General features: G+C 43.1%; 1 protein-coding gene across 1 annotated transcript in view; it reads left to right on the forward strand.

Annotated features, from left to right (window-relative positions):
• LOC128302070 (protein apterous-like) overlaps window positions 1–20,773 on the forward strand; it is a 57,267-nt gene that overhangs the window by 6,436 nt on the left and 30,058 nt on the right. Inside the window, exons 2-4 of the mRNA XM_053038791.1 lie at window positions 5,006–5,205; window positions 5,286–5,493; window positions 7,213–7,352. Of these exons, the coding sequence (XP_052894751.1) occupies window positions 5,006–5,205; window positions 5,286–5,493; window positions 7,213–7,352 (548 nt within the window). The remainder of the gene's footprint in view (window positions 1–5,005; window positions 5,206–5,285; window positions 5,494–7,212; window positions 7,353–20,773) is intronic.

A 20,773-nucleotide genomic window follows, 5' to 3' on the forward strand; every position in this document is an offset into this window, starting at 1 on the left:
GGCAAGAACTTAAGTTATTTCCGTTTTTTAACACAACATATACTTATTCACAAAAATAAACATGTACATAGATCGATTTTAGTGACATTTCATCAGTGTTGAAATTATTTTAGATTAAAAATGACTGATAGGTCGTTGTAGTGTTAACGCGTGCATCTCGAGATGTGTTATAATTACGCTAGGCAAGTTTGGCTCGAAATCATCCATCCAAGCATTATTTATGCTGCACTATTCCAGAGCACCAAAGAATGCAACGGAAACCCAAATCGCGATGGTATGTGCATGCTCGACGGGGAGGACATAAAGAGCCATTTTAAAGCTGTCACTGTACGTCCACATGTGATACAACACGCGTGACAGTAACGAGAAATAAAATTGTGATTTATATCGTTCCCGCTAGATTTATTACAATCTTTCGCGGTAAGCGAGCGGCGCGCTCACGCTCGTGTCTGTGTGAATTTACGATGCCTAGATGAGCGTGAGATGAACGGGTAGACGGGAAGGAACGGTGGCAAACGCGAAGCAAACTACTCCACCAGGGGACGGAGGGGACGCGAGGTTTTAGTGATTTTATTTGAATATTTAGTAAAGATTCAGTTTTGGAATGGCGGGATTTTGTGTGTTTGAACAAATTAATCAAACATAAAATGTACAGCTACTAACTGTACAATCAAGCGGCATTTACCAATTCCGCACACGGAGCGCACACACTGTAAATCAATGCAAAATTATAATGAAAACTATAATGTCCGCTCCTTCAACCCATTGTCCTAAAAGCTAGTGGCGAATAGTTGTGTGTCTATTGTTTTGTTTTATTTAAGCACCGTTCTTATAACACCACCGTGCGGTGTAACATCACCGTTAACAATGTTGCACACTGCATAAATCGACCGATCACAAAACTTGGCCCCACTCATTAGTGGCGGCTATAAACCGTCCGGTTGGAGTGCTGCTAGCCTGAAGTTAGCGAGCAAAAAAAAAAATACACACCATACCTCATTTTACTCGGTCTCGCGGCATTTGAACTAAATCTGGTGGACAGACGGATTGTGGGCTTGCGGGCGGAAGGATGAACGAAAAGTGAATAATCACATTTGGACACCCCTTATTTAACTTTGATTTGTTGCACCTACCACTATGCCCCAAGGAGTAAAGGATACAAAACCTGCCGATACGGGCGCATGAGCACGTGCATATATAAAAAAAAACGCACACACACCAACGAGCGCGTCGCTAAACCCGAGACAGTTAGACAAATATTTGTGAAGTGTCATTTAATTATTTATATAAATATGGATTGAGCTGGATGGGGTGATTTTTCATGTTCCGCTTCCGGTTGTGTCGGTGGCGGCAGAAAACACAGGGAAGCGAAGGGAAATGTGAGACAAATCCGGGCGCTAGCAACAGCAGAGAAGTGTTTGTTTTTTCCGTTCTTACTGCGGGCGGAAAAGGCAAATAGGCGCCGAGACAGAAACAGAGAGACTCATTTTTCATGTCTCATCGTTTGAGGGACGCTCGCCGACAGCGGGAAAATTCAAGCACGGCGTAGTGCATGCGGCAGGAACAGATGTTTCGTGTTTGAGAATTGCTACTCGGTGCGGAGTTACGGAAAATCTTCCAATAGCAAGAGCAAGGTTGACACATTAGAAGTGATCAATCTGCTCGCCGATGGGAGTTTCGGAACGAGGTTTTTTCCTTCCCAATGCGGAAACCCTCTTTGGAAATAAGACACAATTAAACTCTCCAAAGACAAGGCTCCAAACATCCGATCTGCTAATTCTTGTCTGAAGTTGGCCCCTTGTACACGGTGGGAGAATTCATGTGCTGTCTGAAAATCTTTTAATTTCTGATGTATTTTAGTGATTATTGACACTAGTCAACATCATGAAAGTTGGAGTTCCAGGTAGGAGCTACTTTTCCGTATAGAAATCCTCGGATGAGCTTAAATCAAACCGAAATAATAAGTTAATACTAATGAAGCTAAGTAATTTTATTATTGAAACTTTTATATTTTATAATTAATTGTTTTATAACTTTACACTTCTTCGTTACAATATCAAGACGTTTTAATTTTCTGCTAATGTCCACGCAATGTCCCAACAAAAAGAGGCAGTGAGGGAAAGTGCATGGAAATGTTTGCGGTGACGTACCGGTGACACTAATTTGCGCTTGTCAAACTCGAAAGTCGTACTCGGAAGTCCATACCAATGGGGTGGAACACACGCCGATGGGGTGGGAAAATGAATGCTTGACAGGTTGAGGTTATTAATTTACGATCGATGGCCGGATCCGAACGATATCGTTTTGCTGATGAGTTGTGGCATGTGTTGCCACGGCAAGGTTGGTGCCGGGGGTTTTGGTTGAGTGCCGGCATGGTAATTTGTATGACATGCATGAGAAATGCGTGCTTGCGATATATCGGACTACATAATCAGTGACACGAAGTGACGTCCGATAAACGTACCTTCACTAGGAAGGATTGTTTAGCGTTTTTATGAAAGGATGAAAAGCTAGATTTGTCGCTAGATTATCAGTTGTGAAGTGATAAAACATTGTGGTGAACAAGCGCTAAAGAGATACTACTGAGCGTTCAAACAATGTTTGTAATCTTCATATGACTTATGGCCAATGATAAAACAACGCGAGGACACAATCTGATGGAAATAAATTCCAGTAGAACTTTCGCTGGTTGAGAAAAACAATTCCACCGCCAAAGCAAACACACTGCTATCAAACCTGCATAAATCATCGTTATCAACATCAGGCGCGTGTGTCCTCTGGCTTGAATGGTCGTATTGTAGCAGCCGAGTGCTTGTGTTTTTGTAGAAAAAACAACGTCGACAACCATAGGTCAGTATTTTCCTATACCGCGAACGATAACGCACCAACGGAATGATGATTGTACCAGGTCATGTAAGGGTTGCGCCGATCGATGTCATCGCGCAGGGCACTAAAACACTTATTCGTGCGTACTAAGCATGCTATAAAACCACACAATTTTACCCCTAAACTATGAACTCAACTAACTTCCTCCCAATCGGAAGCGATTGATTGGAAAACAAATTACAAACCAATTGATTAAGGCTTTCATTAGAATGGTTAATGAATTGACGACTGATCCATGTTCGAATTGCGTTCTATTTACAAAACTTATCTGCCACCCTTTTTTGCCCTTCTCTAGCAGAAAATGTGCGTGATGTTATTGAAATAAAAATCGATTTTTTGTACCGTTTTGACCGCTATTGAAAGACTATCTTGTAAGGGTTGCGGCATGCTTTGAAGTCGCTGCTGTTTGGGCATAGGCAAAACGTTTTTGTGGTCGCCTGTCGCCACATGTTGGGCAAAGGTTACACGCATGGCTGTCCTTTGTCGTGAGGGTTGAGGGTTCTAAATAGAACACTCGAAACATTGATTGCGTTCTATTTTGAAACATTCTTTCAATGCTTTTTTTCCATGTCCGACACATTAGGTGTATTTGCATCGGTAAGTAGAACATGAGAAGACCATTTTATATTCTGTATAAATAAATATAAAAACGTCAGTAGAAACTTTTGCACTGGAAGTTATGAGTTGACCTATCTTTTCACCATGATACGGTTGAGTGCGGTAGATATTTTCGGTAGCTTTAAGGCGAACATTGTTGGACCTCATATTTGAGCATATTTCGGGCATCATTTCGTTATCTTATCATACAAACCTCGGTGGAAAAAGGGTAAATTTTTATCCTATCTCGAGCTTTTCATTCGTTTCTTCAAACACTTTTAGTAGCATTTTTATTCTTTGTTTCGCTCGGATTTCATTTTCCTACCAGCCGAAATGGAACTGTCGGAAAATTATGAATGCGAATGTATAAACAGTTCCGACCGTTCAGACCATTTGTGCCTGTGTGTGTGTGTATGTATGTATGTATGTTTACGAGAAGGTTCATTGGAGCATGAAATTTTTATATTATCTAGAAATGCCAAAAAGACCAGACGCTTTTTCAAAGTGCACGAAAGGCATGAAAGCACACCCCGAAGCGAGCCGATGTATGCAAGGAAAAAAGGAAAAGCAAATGCATCTCCAATCGAATGCAGCAGCCCATGGGCAGACAGGGCAAAGGATGGAACAGACGCGTCAGCTTGCTTATATTTATTCTGGGCGCTGCAATTGTATTTCTTTACCTTCGGCTCGTTCATTCCGATTCCGATTTTCCATCCGTGCAGTTGCATCTGCATTGCTGTGTGCATTTTGCAATGCACTGGGAATGGAATGGCAGCGCGCGGAAAGCAAGAATGGGTGGTGAGGGTGACGGGAAGTGTGAAAGAGAAAAATGAATCACCTTCAAGGTGGTGGCATAAATAAGAAAAGGGACAGCAGATTTGCAAAAACATTTTCTCGGTCCCTTGCGTATTTGCTTGTCTGAGTTGTGGATTTGTAAATGTACAATTATTTTAATTCTGTTTGCCGTTGACGGTCTGGTGGCGTTGGGGCTGAACAGATCGTCCGTTTTTTTTTGTTGTAACTTTGCACGATTTTTTTGCCCTTTTTTATAAAAAAAGTGTTCAATAGTCTGGTAACAAAAAATGGTTCAAAAACCCACTTATTGGTTAGCAAATATTAAAAAAAAAACTCCCCAACGAAGAAGGAAATAACATAGCTAAAATCATCCACAAACAAAACTCCCCTCGCAAGAGAAGTCAGGATACAATAGGGACGATACTTTTGTTACACTCGTGCTTCATTCAAATTCGCACATTCAATAAAGCAAGGGTGGTCCTGCTTGGGAACGCATTATGCATGCGTTCCAACATTTATTGTTTTCGCATATATGACGCTTAATTGACATAATCAAAGATCAAAGTGGACAGCCGGACGTAAGCCGGGCTAAGCATTATCCCTTTTATCTTTTTATTAGTTGTTCTGCAGCTTGCTGGTATTTATGTTTTTTTTTCTTCGTATAAGAATGTTTATGCAACATTGTAGAAAAGTTTTGAATAGAATGTTTGCTCTCTTTACTCCACAGCACCCGAGTGCTCGGTTTCTGGGCCCGCCGCGAGAGCGAAGCCCGGACCTGTCGAATGCATGCCAGCTCAACAGCAACAACAATAACCTCAACCATCGGACCTGCATCTCCTGCACGGATACGTGCGAACACAGCCTGAAAGTGGCCGGCGGCAACGGTTTGCTAGGTGTCAACCATCTTTACGCGGACAGCTGCCACAGGTGAGCTGCCACAGCGAGCATAAAGCACTGATGCGCGGTATTGGCAAAGCATAATGGTATATCTTCCTTTTGTCAAACAGTTTCGAGTCACCCGATCGGCTGATAGCGGACAGACCAAATTACTATGCCGATCTCAACCGGAGCGACTGCTCGGACAGCTCCAGCGTGCTGAATAGCTGCATCCAGCTCAAATCGGAACCACCGGGCGGTCCGAGCAGTCCGGAATCTTCCAACGAGTTACCGCCGACCGGGCTGGACGAGTGTGCGGGCTGTGATATGCCGATTCAGGTAGGTGTTGCCTGACGCTATTGGGCGGGTTGGGCATTATAGAACGATTCCTTAGATCGTCATTTCAATAACTTGTAATGATAGTACTAGAGGTGTGCTCGGTGAATTTGTTGAAGACTACAGGACATCTTTTGAATCAAGAGTCGGCTCTTTACAGATTAAAGAGTACCTGAAGATGAATGAATATAAGGACACTTTACATTATTGCTTTAAATCAAACGAATGATTCAGAATGATGTGAACATGTTTGAAGTTTTGAAGTTCAAATATTCATGATTGCTAAAGATGAAGAGATACTGAATCATTCATTCGGTTAAAAGTTTAATTCAAATTGATACATTTCGTATCAGGTTTTACTATCTCAACAATAACATTACTTAGAGTCCCTAAAAACACACACACATTCTTAAGATTTCTTGACACAACTGCAATTATTTCCGGTTCAAATTCAATCATTACCACACAGTACACGCACATCCGATACATCTGTTGTCAATCTGATCCGATCTATCCAGAAGGAGTTCTCACATTCAGCACCTTGTTACAATGGTTGTGGTTTGCCATTTAATTTTTTGTCTTTATGCCTGTTTTCGAAATTCAATACATCCCGTAACCGCACTCGTTAGAATGCGAGAGAGAGGAACGAAACAAGCTGCAAAAGTAAAAGTAAACCCTAACGCAAAACGACAAACATACGTCAATTAGGGAAAAGGGTCGAAAAAAATGGCAATCAAAATTGCATTTCATCATTGTTTAAGTTTTCAATTATCTGCTCTGTTGTGTTGAGCTCATTTTCGAATGGATTTATTAAGTGCTCAAACCGGCAGTGAAGCAAAATCTGTTGCATTAAATTAACCGCATTAACCGGCCGGCACTCATTTGCATTGATTTGCCCGGGTTTTTTTTTCTGCACACACTCACTGTTTTGCGATGGTTGCGAATCAGGTTTGAAAATCATAACACCTTCCAGATGTATCGTTATTGATACGTTACCATCAAAGAAAACTTTCCCGAATGGATCAGTCAGCTGTCAGTAGGATTTGGTTGAGGTTGAGGTTATGCGGTCGACGTTATTTTTTTGGGATTATCGCTCTTTGAATTGTGTTTCCGGACCATTATGAAGTGTAATGTTGAAGTTCTTTTAATATATCAGTTTAAGCTACCAAACCAGCAACGATTCCTACCAACCGGTCAAGAGCCGATAATTGACCAATTTTTAATCTACACTTCGGGCGTCGGTACTGCAGAAAGGAAACCGACCCGCATGCCGCAAGCTTGTGCACGATTTTGTTTGGTTATTTAAGTTTTTTGGTGCGTATGTGTTTTTCTCCATCCCGCTGCGTTTTGTAAGCGTGCTAAAATTTGAGTGTCCAATTTTCGGTAGAAACAAAGAGTTGCATTTTGAATACAATGATGCTACCGTGTGCTAGCGGGTGCTCAGCTTTACTTATGTTGAAACTCAACCACGAAAATACATTTCACTTCGAGCACTTCGAGCAGCAAGCGCACGCACGATCACCTTACCGGGACAGTGCAGTAATTATGCACTTTTGCCAAAGTGTTGGCAAAATTACGTAATCTTTCTATTGCAGTTCTGGGACCGATTAGCGGACGTTTCAGTTGAGTGCCCGGCGAGGGAGAGTGTTTGCTAGTGAGAAAATTGATTTCACTTTCCGTCCGTTGTCCTGATGTATTTCTGGTGTTGTATTTCGTTCGCAGGATCGCTTCTACCTGTCAGCTGTGGAGCGCAAGTGGCACGCTAGCTGTCTACAATGTTGCATCTGCCGGCAAACCCTCGAAGGTGCCAATTCCTGCTTTTCACGCGATGGCAATATTTACTGCAAAACAGACTACTACAGGTGAGTGTGATGCCACGGGATGGGTAAACTGGGGACGAGATGTGGCGATAAGTCGAAGCTGGGGGGATGGGCATTTAGCATAAATTACCAGCCCACGGTAACGCATCGTAGCAGCGAAAGGGTGGGTCTAATTGTCCGACGGATTAGTCCGTGGGGACGATGGTGATGGGGAATGGGCCTCCCCCTTGGGGGTCTCAACTTGCGAGTGCGTTTGGGGCTGCGTGCGTTGCATGATGCATGCTACGTCACGATCCGTTTCAAGGCCGAGCGCGTCCTCGCTAACGACTTTTTCGATGTTTTTACGATGCTACGAAGTACTGCATGAATTTTGTCATAAAAAGTTTTAAAGAAGCATATCTCACTTTTAAATGCAGCACAATTAAGAATATGTACATCTAGTGATGGAAATTCTATTGATCCTCGTAATGTGTTTGTGCACATTTGATAACGTGCGGTTAATTTTGTAGAAGATTTTTACTCAATTCCCAATGATTTCCTGTGTCTAAATTTGGTGAAACTTCTTCCTTTTGCAAAGTTTGCACTGTACACGCTACGATTTATGGTCATAGATAAGAACCAGCGGGAGACATAACCACAGGAAATGAAACAAAAAACCACTGCAAACGCAAAAGAATGGGTGATAAGACCCCTTTCTATTCAGCACGAACCGCCAAGGTTATCGATCGGTGATCTTCTGCCGCATGCTGCAATAGCTTGCGTATTGAAGTGTGAAATAAATTGAATCAATCCGGCTGGATGCTTTCGGTGCGGACAATAGACACGGACGTCTGTTTCGATCACATGACCGATGGTCAGTGTTTCTTATCTAGCGTTTGGAGCAGCGACACTGCCGCTCGTGCATTTGTTTGCTACGCTCCGTTAGAATGGTTTGCAATAACAGGACCATTGCCCAGCCGGTTCCGGACGATAACCAAGCGGATTCTATCAAAAGACGGTAAATTATTGTACCACATCAAAGACGTTGGGTGAACCGATGTCGCAAAGTATTTGCAAAACAATTAACAAGTTTGTAAACAATTTTTGTAACGCTTGGCAACTGGGTCGATTGTGATTGTGGAAGAAGTTAGTGAGGGATAATCAATTGCTTCCCAGTAGTGACAAAACATGATGGGAATTTTATTGTGTTTTTTTTTGTTGTGAAATTCACACTGTCTAGTGAAGTCATGGGAAATGAGCGGCATGTGGCTAGGGATCACTTTAAACAAAACATGCCTACGACAAAAACAATTTACGAATATTAAAAGTTATTTTATGTTTGAGAAAAAATGTTATAGAAATAGAAATACACACGATCCTGCAAACATCCAACCGTGGCCAATCGCGACGATGCGCTTTAATCTTCCGTCTTGGGGCATTAGATCAAGCTCGTTGAGTTCGTCCGGGAAGTGATGCGCAAATAAAATTATATAACCCGGAAAAATGTTGCGAACTTGCACGATCGACGCGAATGATCAGCGTCGGTTATTCAAAGAAGCATAGTCTTATAACAGGATAAGAACAGCAAGATGCCAACAGATTTGTAAGGTGCGTGGCTTAGACGAAATGTGTGATGCATGCGGTTCCGCTCGTTGTTTGCCCGAGGCAGGACTATTAGGTAGTAAAAAGTATTATTGGCGAGCATATAACCCATCACATTAGATATCGCATGCAGAAACACATTGTGTGCCTTCCCATTCAAAGTTCAAGTTTATTTTTTATCTTGAAAGTTGGATATTTCATTGTAATATTTTTTTTTCATTACACATGATCGTCTTTAACTCACATTTATTTTATATTAATATTTCGAAAAAATATGCAACACCAACCGTTCTCATCACAGTCGGTGAGCTTTCCAATTTGTTTACGAAGAAATACTAGCTTTCCGATTTTCCACGGCTGTGGCTTCTCACCCATATCAACAGTGCGTGCCATAAATAATAGCAATCAGCAATACCGACCGTTCGACTGCCTGTGGGAGTTCTGGGTAGTACAAACCGTGGACTGGACTGCGGGGTTGGGCGATGAACGAGTAGCAATAAATTGTTGCCGAAATTTATTACTTTACACTTTTATTGCACTTTGCGTCCCATCGACGATCTGGTTTTTGGGGGTGTAAAGTGAATCCGATACGCGAATGCCGCGATTTCGTTTGATTTTACGTTTTTTTTATCACTCGAAAGACGTTCCATTGCTGATGATGATCGTTTGCAGATGTTTTTTTAAACTCTAAAAAAGTTTATGTTATATGCGATCAAACGAAGCACCATCAAGGCTAGTGCAGAATGGTAGGTGCGGTAGTGAACTGGGATTTGAATATATTTCTAACAAACTAAAATATAACCACAGCTCTAAAATCACCCGTTAACTCTGGTCAGTTGCGATTTGTTCAACGTAGCTATGTAATAAAACCCAGCACATAAATGAGGCAAAATATGGTACACCGACAAACTTCTCTACCAAACCAGCCATGTAACACGGCTCACATCCAACGCTGACAACCGTAACGACTTCTCACCACTAGCACTGGCGAAGAATGTTTACATCAAGCGTTTGAGGTTGCTAGAAGTTCTCTCACCTAGTACGAGGCTACCTCAGAAGAGCAACACCAGTAAATGAATCACATTCTGGTGAAGTTGATCCAACAAAATGTTGTGCATTAAAAAATAAAATAGTAGGGTTCCTCGCTTGCGGAGTCGTTGTAGTCGTTTGTTTTCGCAAGCTAAGTTAAAGCATTCCTGCTGCGTTTGTTGTGTTGGAGATGCAAAAAAAAGGAAAATGAAACAGAGGAACATAGTAGCACCGGCGTACGATCTCACTAGCTTCCGACTCGCCAACGTGCATGGCGTATTGCGTCAGAATTTAAATAGCTGTCGAACACGTGTTTTACATAGCACCGATCGCGGATCGACGATCATAAATATTAATTGATCGGCTTTTGCACTGTATGTGTGTGTGTTTTTTTCATCACACGTCTGAAGCAGCACATGCAGCAGAGAGGACGTATGGATATAGATCGGTTTTCCTTAACCATGTGAGCAGTGTTGTGCGTATCCCGGTTATTCTTCGTGCGCCCCAATGCAGATTACACGCGTTTGTGAACAACGCCTTTCGTGTTGAGGTAACACTGGCTCAATGATACTTACCTTCTAAATGATACACCGGCAGCGTTCGATAAGAGCGTGTGTAATACCACGGATCGCGCACAACAATGTTGAACCAGCGCATGAAGAACTCGGTATGAACTGCCATTCAAAGGTATGCATATGAGCGCACCCCGGGTGGAAGATGGTGCAGCGTGCGAAAGAGGGAAAGAAAGGGAAAGAAATTACTCGTCGGCAATAGCTGCCGGACTGTTTGGAATGTAAAATGATAATGCAAGCGAGAAAAAAACACGGAGTAAAACCTCACGCAGATACCAAAAACAAAACAAAAAATGGCACAGAAGGCAAAAAATAATATACAAAAGGAATGATAAATTGCTTTTGTAATAGCACATCAAACGCACGATATGAATTTACAACAGATATGCTAAATCGAACATGGAAACCCGGGGAGTGCAAGCAGAAGGTTTTTTGTTTTTTGCAAATGAACTTGCAACATGATGTGTAAATGGGAGTAGTAGATGTAATCCCGTTTCTTGTTCTGTTTTTTTTTTCTGCTGCCATCTTACAACTGACGTACAACGTACAACTTAATATTCGTGACACGATTTTACATATTAGCACCTTGATAAGGTGAGTTTTTGTAGCTATAGAAATGATACGTTTTGCTACATGTTACAAGTTTCTTTTTCTGTTACCGTAAGTAATGCTACGTAAAGGAATGCAAAAGATATGTACACGATCGAGTGAATGAAGGAAAACATTCCTGAAGTGATCCTTGTTAAACGCCACCGAGCAGGGAGTAAACCGAATGTCACTGTTGCGAGAGGTAGCGATTGATATGACATTATAATTCATCCACCCGGTTACTGTCATTTTTAAATAATTTATGACACCACGGTTGCGTGTTCGCTTTCACGTGCGTTGCCTTACCCTAAGGACCTTAACAGATCGTTTCGATGCGCTGCTGCTCCTGCGGCGGCGCTATCTTTCGCTATCGGTCGACGATCTAGGCATAGGGAACTGGGGATGAACCTAGTTCACCTATTTTTCTAGGTCATTTCTATACGGTCCGATGCGTTACGATTTCAATACTGACATAAGAAACGAACACCAGGTAAAGCCATGCACCTGTCCCGGTATGTCCTGTGTCACATTCCGTTGCGTTTCCAGTTGCTGCTAGGGACGAAGGGTATTCTATGACCCGTTTCTAGTGCTCGTGTTTTGTTGCTATCCACCTTCCGGTCTCTGCGTGCGTAGGATCGCACCCTACCGGGCAAACCCGCGGTGGTCGATAATTTATGTTTCATTTATCAAAACTAAGGGGAAAATGTAATGGGCCCTACTGGTGATGGTGACCTTCTTGTACTGTGGCGCCCCGTTAAAGGCACAGAGCCAGAGAGTCCTTGTTCTCACACACATGGTTTGAAACAATAGGAGGGCACGATTCGATTGAGTTCTCAGAGCATGTTGCTTTGACGTTTTTCTTTTGTACACGATGATGAGCGATCCTTTCGAATGTGGACAAAAGAAAAAGCCACACGTCATGACTTTATTTCGAGTGGTTTTTTCCTACCGGGAGCTCCGAAAAGGTCCTTTATGTAATAGTACAGTAATCTTAATAGCCATTTAGCACTGGAGTGATAATGATTTATTCGATTGTTGAACAAAGTGAAGTTTTCATTTTGGTTGGTAACGTCCGCTTAAGGTCGTAATCAAACCAGGAAAAGACCGTGAAATACGTGGCTTTCAGGGTGCAACCTTTCGGCTTGTTCCCACCAAAAAAAAACTACTGCATTAATCACAGGGCGATTTGGGACGCATGTTTGCATGGCGCCAAGAAAATTTAACGACTTTTCCTCCGATCGGCCCCAGAGCATTTATCGATCGTATTTAAATGAGATCGTTCGATCGGTTATGGAGTAGGTGCGATTCGGTGTTCCGGGACAAGATGTGTTGTGCGATCGTATTAAAGGTGGGTTGTTTTATGGCGATCGGTTCCAAATCACTGGCGCGACTGGTTTTGTCGCACTCGTTTATATTTCGAGCGCAATGTGAATATGGGAATTTATGTCCGCACGACCTGTTTGGAGAGTGTAATAAAAAAAGTCCCCGCACCCCGGGTGGTGATACTGCTCATTAATGCATTCGGAGTGCATTCTAATGCACTGCACTGAAAGAATGCAGTCGAAAGGTTTTGTCTGTTGTGCTCTCAAATCAGCGAGAAAAGCACGCTATCAAACACCAAGTTGAGCGGAGTGTCGCCAATGCATCAGCTTTGCCTGGTGGGTGCACTACTGTAATGAATCGCTGCAACTGTTCCAGCTCGTGTCGCTCGTCTAAAAGATTTGTGTTTGACATGCGGTAGACGCCGGAACTGTCAATCATACCGATGGCAACAGTAAACTAAATGAGATTCTTGATCCATTCCATGGTTCGATTCGAGGGCGATGTTGTGACTGACAGCTACGGTCGGGATCGCTCGAGAGGGCAGATTAATTTGTAATGAGTCGCAATTAGTCTGCTGCGTCGCGTAAATGCACTTATTATCTCGCTTGTTATCAGTACTCTGTGGGTCACTGCATTGGGGTGCTGTTGCTGTGGCATCGTGTAAGATTTGACGCACAGGAAATCGTGCTATGTAGCAGAACTCATCATGAAGATGTTCTTCGTTAAATAATTTGTTTCAACACTGCTTTACTGCCACTACGCAAGGAGAATATTAGAGACGATTGGAAAAATTTCGGCTAAAGTCACGCTTTTTATACATTAATCTTATGCAACCCAGTTGGGCATGTAACGCTTTCTTGTTTCTGGCAGAAATTTTCGACGATGCGCGTGTTGAGGTGCTGAAATATTCAAACGATTTCTATTTCCGAATACTAACGACATGCTAACGAAGGTGTCTAAAATTTGTAAATTCAAATTTCAAAAGATGCATACCGTACTTAACATTAGCCAACGGAAAATTCCACCCTCTAGGGTGTGGACTGATCAAAGAGGTGTGAAAGGGTTTTTTTTCCAAAGAAATGGCATAATCCTTCCGTACTGCGGTAGCTACTTCGGCGATACCTTTTTTTCTACGGCAATTATTCAAACGCAGGTTAAGAAAAGGTGCAATTTCCATTCGAAAAACATTTCGGCACACACATACTGCGGCACGCTGGCAACCACCGCTGACACCACGTTAACGCAATTCCAGTGCAAATTGGAAACAAATGGTTTCGGTATATGGTCATTCATCATGCCATAGTTTTCGAATGGTTCTCTATTACGTTCGGGCGTGATGTTTGGTCGTTTTTTTTGGGGGAGGAATCGTTTTCTTCTCCCTCCGCTTTCCTTCTTCTCTGCTTCTTTTCATTTGACCGACAACGAACATGCGGAGCACGGACGCACGATTAAGTGATTTTCTGGTGCACTGAACTGTAAGAAAACTATTTCTTACGCCCATTAGACGTCCCTTTTCCCCTGCGATGGTGGTGCGGTTATGGGACGGTAGATTTTGATCTTTTTTTTTTGCCGGTTTCGGCCGGTCGCTTAGTTTTCCACTCTTGGGGTGGATTATTAATTTTCTAGCACGAAACCGGCCGCTACCACCGAGCACCGAAGTTTGCTACCGGTCGTACGCCACTGCATTGCTTTGGCCGGCCACTGTTTTGTCAGCCATTGATCGAAAGTATAACAGACAAAAAAAAACACAACAACATTCAACAAAACCGAAATATTAGAAAAATCACGCCTCGTTTGCTACTTCGCACAGAAGCGGAAGCAATGATTTAACGGTGAAACATGGCGGATACAGGTGGACATGATCATTATGTCACGTCCCATCCGCTGTTCGTTAATAGTTGTTGTGTGTTGTTTTACTAATTCGATGATGATCTTGAGAGATATTTCGAGCCGATTTAAAACAATCAGCAACGGTACGGTAATGTGCGCGTTGAGTAACATAATATTAATATTTTATCGTCCCTAACGTGGCGATCGAGATCTGTATGTGCGAATGTTACAACCGCTGCACAATTCATTTCAAATTTTAACGATGGTAATGATATGTGTGACACGTTTCATATATTCTGCTGCGGATTTGGATTACAATGTGAGCCCATTTCACTAAGCATCTTTCCTTCCAGCCAACGACCATTAGGTGAGACGACCTCCCTAGACCACACGGGAAAAGAAGGTCGCGCTCTTGCGTATTCTGCTGCTTCCGTTTGATGTTTTGTGATGATTATTAATATTAAGCACGCACAGCAGAATTTGACCGCACAAAATGTTTGTGCCGAAAACAAAACAGAAAAGATGTTTAAGATAACGAACTAGACACCAGTAGCAACTTCCGAATAGAAATGTACGGATGTACGTAACAAGCAACAAGCTACAAGCTAAATTGATATTGACATGATTTCCATTCTTTCCATTCAGCGCGGTCGCATAAATTCCGTTTGTTTTGCTATTTGCTACGATGAAGATGGAAGAACTCGGACAGTTGTTTTGAAAATTCAACTGCTGTTTCTTGGGGGTGATTTGGGGCCTCATAAATAATACACCACTGTTGCAGGGCGTTAAAATTTTTAAACCTACTAACGCATTCAAAAGGTGTTGCGAAATGGGTTAAGCTAGGAGCAGAGTTTGCGATGAACAAGCTGGGTAATATGCCGTTCTAAAGATTGGCATTTGTATACAAATATCATCTGTCCTGCATTAAGTTTAAAATAATTCAGATTAAATATTATTTTGTTTAGGAAGAGATATACGAAAAACACCGACCAACATGTTATTAAGTTACAGCTCTAGAAGCATACTTATCCACATGCAAAACGCTTATTTTTAATGTTTAAACACGTTTTTCTAAAAACATCGTATTGCATTTTCGAATGTGTTATTAAATGTACTAATTAAGGAAATGAAATGTCGATAACATTATTATCTTTATTTCCATCTCCAGCAATCATTCTGACTCCAATTTTCTGATGCATCTCTAATGCACAACCATTCGATTAGGATGTGCTTTAATTTCATTTGCTCATTTGTACCGAAAAGAAAATACACCCATTTAAATCGGGGGGGTCGTTTTATTTTTGTTTTGTTCGATGTGAAAACGAGTGAACTAAAACGAAGTTACAGAACCAACAATCAACACCGGAAGCTCCGGGAACAATGTTTATCCAATAAAGGCCATTTAGTTGGTATTTTTTTCATAAAGCGAAACGGAAGGCGGAAGCCTTCCGGGCGCCCGATAAGCAACGGGGGCAAGCAGCACAGTGATGTAGAAATTACAATTTCAAATCGCTTAACCTCCGAAAGTACAACAATAAAATAGCTATTAAAATTGATATCGCGTTCTTTTGCGGTACAGTCTTCCCATTTTTTTGGTTGTTTTGGGGTGGCTTAGATTCCAACCTGTTGCTGAGGGTGCATTTAATTTATATCCGCCCGAAAAAAAAAACAACAATAACAAAAGCTAGCTCGGTCGCTCAGCCAGTATCGGTGCCGAAGTGCATTTCATTGAGATTAAGCTTCCAAAGTCACCGTGCCTCGTGCGTTCGTTCGATTGGATGCTCATTAACGGTGCGGGCTGGAGGTGCGTCTGAACGCGGCTGGTCGGAACGCGCCAACCAATCAACATAGTTGGCCGCTCGCCTCTCCGGGGTGGACACACGTGGGATGAATGACCATTAAAGGGAGTAAAACGAGTCGTTAAGATCGTGGTCTAACAAGCTATAAATACATAATTCAGCGAGCGGCTTACCACAGACCGTGGACCGTTCGGTATCGGGCGATTGCATTTTAATGCAGCAATTAGACATTCTTCGACTACCATTACACTACCGGGCCGGGAACACTCGTATGCACTCGTGACGGAAAGCTTCCTGTTTGTATCTGTGTGTGTGTGGATGGGTTTGCTTCCGACTGGGACGGATCATCTCCGGACATCGATAGATCGATGGGACCGCCCTTCCGTCAGCGAGGGTGCCTCTCGGTTGGTTTCCATAATTCATGGGCTCATTCCGCTCCACCTGGGAAAATTCTCCCTCCCGGTGGTGGGATAAACACGTTGCCGCTGCTGAGCTGGGAAGCAAACGATCCCGAAAATAATAGAAGCATAAAACAACCGTTCCAGGCAGAACATTTCTGCTGCACTTGCAACAAGACCCAGATAAATTCCAGAGATGCCTGTTTTGAACGGTGTCTTGCAGCAAGAAACTCCCCGAAGACGGCAGCAGTTGTTATCGGTTTCGGTGCATCTTGACGATGGTTCGGTATCGGTTTTCGGTCACCCGCGTTCCTTTCGACATTCGCCGACACAGGTGGAGCCAACGAAAGCGTTCATATGTCGGCGAGAATAATACCAAAATTAATTACACCTGTGGTTCGTTGCACTCGCTTAGAAATGGTTGCGTTGCGGAGAGAAAAAAAAAGGTTCGGTTATTAAAATAATTAAAGCATAATGCTGTATCGTTACGGAAAGATCTAGCTGAAGTACTGTACGCCGGCAAGTATAATATTTAAAAATTATTGTTTATGATTTGTTTATGATTATGAGATAATTACACTGCTGGAAAACGGACCATCGCGGGCTGCCGTTAGAGAATGGACGATGATACGCTTTCTGAGACATTGAGTTGTTAGTTGAGGCATCAGCGAGATCATCAACCACCACCACCACGTGTGTGCTCGTTAGAATTGGAATGAATTCATCACATATTTTTCGAGCACGTTATTTGGCGCTTATCGGGTCAATTTATCCGACACAAGAAGGAAGCACCTGAGTCCTCGATCTTCATGTTCGCTGGTGCCGGTGCTCAATCAAAACGCATCGATCTTGTGCCGTGTGCTTTCCCCGGGACCCTTGTCGTTTTATCAACCTTTAAAGTCCCATCCGGTGCCCTTCAAATCCAGCGAGAGCGAATAAACTTTTCTCGTTAATCCTGCAAACGGACGTGGACGTTCGCTGTTATCGGAGCTTCATAATCATGCTTTACTTATCAAAACAATCGTAACGAGTGTACCTGTCGGGTTGCGCTGCGCTAACTTCAGCGTGGTAATAAAAGAAGGAAAACCTTACTGCCGGGAATAATAATTTTCTCGCCAGTACGAATGCGATCTTCCAGTAGCCCCAAGACACGGGGTGATGTGGTTTCACTTAATCAACATCGGGTACCGCGGGAATCATTACAGCCCCGGCGAACGATCCCATAACCATCATCATCAGGCGCGATAATCATTGTGCTTCGGGAATGAAACCACCGGGGTGGGCCAATTGGCACATAATTTTCACCGAGATTTTTTTTTCCTTTCTTCCTGGAACTTGACTCGGTGCCGGGTTGGATAGTGCGGGCTGCTATGCTGTAGCACGCGCGTGCTACGATGTGATAATTAGGGTGACAAATTTGATTATATGTACACAGTGGACGGACCCGGACGGACGGCCACGACACGGTCCGCGGGTGCGACAGATTGTTGTTTGTTGTTATTAAAGCATTAGCTGTGTTATTATTTGTTCGCGGTACGTTCCCTCCCGAGTGTGTCCGCTACTTTCTCGTTCCCTGCGATCTAAAGGTAATTACACCGATGGAGAACCTTCCAACGGTTGCGTACCGGCGCTGGTGGTGGCTTTTTGTTTGTGATTAATATTTGTTATTTTCTGATTTCCTCGTCGCGATTAGAAGCGGCGACGCTCGAATGGACTGCAGCGTGGTTGAATCTAGAGCCGTCTAGCGCTGCGGTCTCGGTTTGCCCGTACCATTGTACCGGCCCGAGAATGGAATGAAAAATTGCACTCGGAAGCCCCCCGGTCGAGTGGCCAAACGCTTCAGACCTCGATCGATCGCGAGACCCCGGCGTGAATCGAGAGATCTCATAAATTACACTGCACTAATTACTCGTCCAGCGACATCCAATCAACGCTTGGCGCGTGACTTTCACGCCTGACCGGGTGTGTAGGAAGCAGGCAACGGACAATCCACGCACGGCACGATTACGGTTGAGTGCCAAAATGATAACAGTTGACAGGCGCCTTGAAGGGAACGCGCGCACACGCACTCCCGAAACCGGCGCCGAAGTGAAGTTGTCAAGCCGACCGATTTTCGATGCTGCTTGCTGCTTGCGCTTGGCTTTGGAGGAGATACGCATTTCATCTGGCTGATAAGTATTCATGACCCCGCCGATTACCTATTCACGGGTAAGCCCCAGAGTCAGATTCGGTGAATTCGTTACCATTCGCCTGTACCGTTGGAGTTCGGTGTCGATTAGCTAATTTCGAGACCAATTAAGATTTGGGGGCCTCCTAGCACCGAGGTCTCTGTGCGTGGCTGCTGATAGCCGGATGTGAACCGTGGAAAACAAAAAAGACAACCGCAGCGTAACACCCTAAAAGCTGTCAATGTGCCTCCACACAGGCCAGGCGATAACCATTACGCTTAATGGGTGTGATTAATTATAGATAGAATTGCCAAAACCCCACACTGGCTGGGCTGGCTGGAATGCTGCCAAAATTGGAGCGGCACGAATTAGGTTAAGTGTTCGTTTGATACAAATTCCAATTAGCCGTGATTGCAAATTTTATTTGACAGCTCGGCTGTTTCATGGCTGCTGCCGTGCGGTAGGTGTTAAATAAATATTTCGGTAAAGTGACCGATTGAAGATGTAACGGTGGTTTTTTCGCGGGTTGCAAATGTCGCTAGATAAGGGTGAGCTAGCGGCGAAAGCTTCTTGGAATTTTGGTATCGAGAAGGCTAAAAATGCAGCGAAACGTAAAACGGAAATAGACGAACTTAATTTGCATTTAAATTAACACATTAATGAGAACTTCCTTCCAACCTATCCATGATTTTGCGACTGCTGTAAAATAACCGGAACAGAAGGGAGATTCGATCATAAGGGAAACGAGCCCGATCATTTCAAACAACGCAAATGGATCATTTTGAACCAATTTCAAACTAAAGTTCAGCAGTTTACTAGTACCATGTCGTTACTGGGTACGGGTCTGCATGACCTTGACATTTCATTCAGCTGGAAACTGTTGCCACTGTGCTCTCTTCCAGGGTTCCGGTTGATCTTCTCGACCAACCCGCTCGATGAACCAGGTGAAGGGCCTTTGACACTATGCACCAATTATCTGGCTGCCAGTGCTAGTCGCGTTGCATGCGGCACTTACCTGACCTGCCGACTGGGAGCAATTATTTCATTAGGTTTCATTTATTTGCACCGGTAATTGTTCAATTACTAACCGACATTCCCGAGGTTGATACACGGTAGTGGTTGTGGCACCGTGCACCGTGGGTTTGATCAAGCGTAAAGCAACGTTCCTCCTGACACGTCCATTCGTATGGTGAAGATCTGCCCTCCAGCAGCTGAGAAAAAGCCGTTACTCCCAAGAAAATTTCGGAATGCAGAAAGGGCACTCACGTTGGCACTTACTCGATTCGGAGTATTAACATGACATCTAGCGTGAAATTGACACAATGGTGGAGTACTTAGTTGCATATTTCAGAATGTTTCGGTTCCGACGTAAATGTTTTGCGGTAAATCTTAATTCATAATTAAAAGAAATTGTACGGTGGGCATGGTGTTGTTTTTTTTTTTGTTAATTACTCGTTTGGCATTCTGTGATTGTGGATTTTCTGGAGAATGAGAGATCGTTTTGTCTCAATTTGAGACCATAACGCCTCCTCTATCCTCTGACAACTTTACGAGCTAACTCACCTGGTGTTTATTCGAAAGACATGATCAGCCCTCTGAAACCTAGTGATTGTTTCAGAGAACTTGGATTGTTGCAAATAAGTGTTCAGACTATACAACAGACTATAGAATAATCGGTTGACAGCAGGCACTTTGGAGTATTGCTCATCATCATTGTTTTTATGGATGAGAACTTTTAGGCAAGAGTCCTATACCAAGAGGTGAAATACGGACTCTTGCCTAGGTTAGGATTTGTTAACAAGTCCACTGATGGTGTCCTCATCATTTTTTTTGTCATCAATATACAAACGGAGGTTTTCCACGGTTTGGTCAATCCTCTGTTGAATATCCTTTGACCAGAGGTGGCTATATCTCAGAATCTTTAAAATAGGACAAAAAGTTGCAGTGACGCGTACTAGCTGACGCTTTATTGAAGAGTAAACAGGTTAGCCCAGCTCCATGGCACAAATAGTACGTATCTTGGACCCTGGATAATTTCCATCCACCACCACCGAATCTGTGGCATTGATCATTACTAGTGTGGTAAATTTGCCCGGAAATTAACAAAAGTTCGTTACGTTGAAAACAAGTATTTTCTTGGTTTTCTATCGCCCAAATGTAGTTTACTAGAGTAAA

Source organism: Anopheles moucheti, chromosome 3, assembly GCF_943734755.1.
Source record: "Anopheles moucheti chromosome 3, idAnoMoucSN_F20_07, whole genome shotgun sequence".
Classification (NCBI taxonomy): Eukaryota; Metazoa; Arthropoda; class Insecta; order Diptera; family Culicidae; genus Anopheles; species Anopheles moucheti.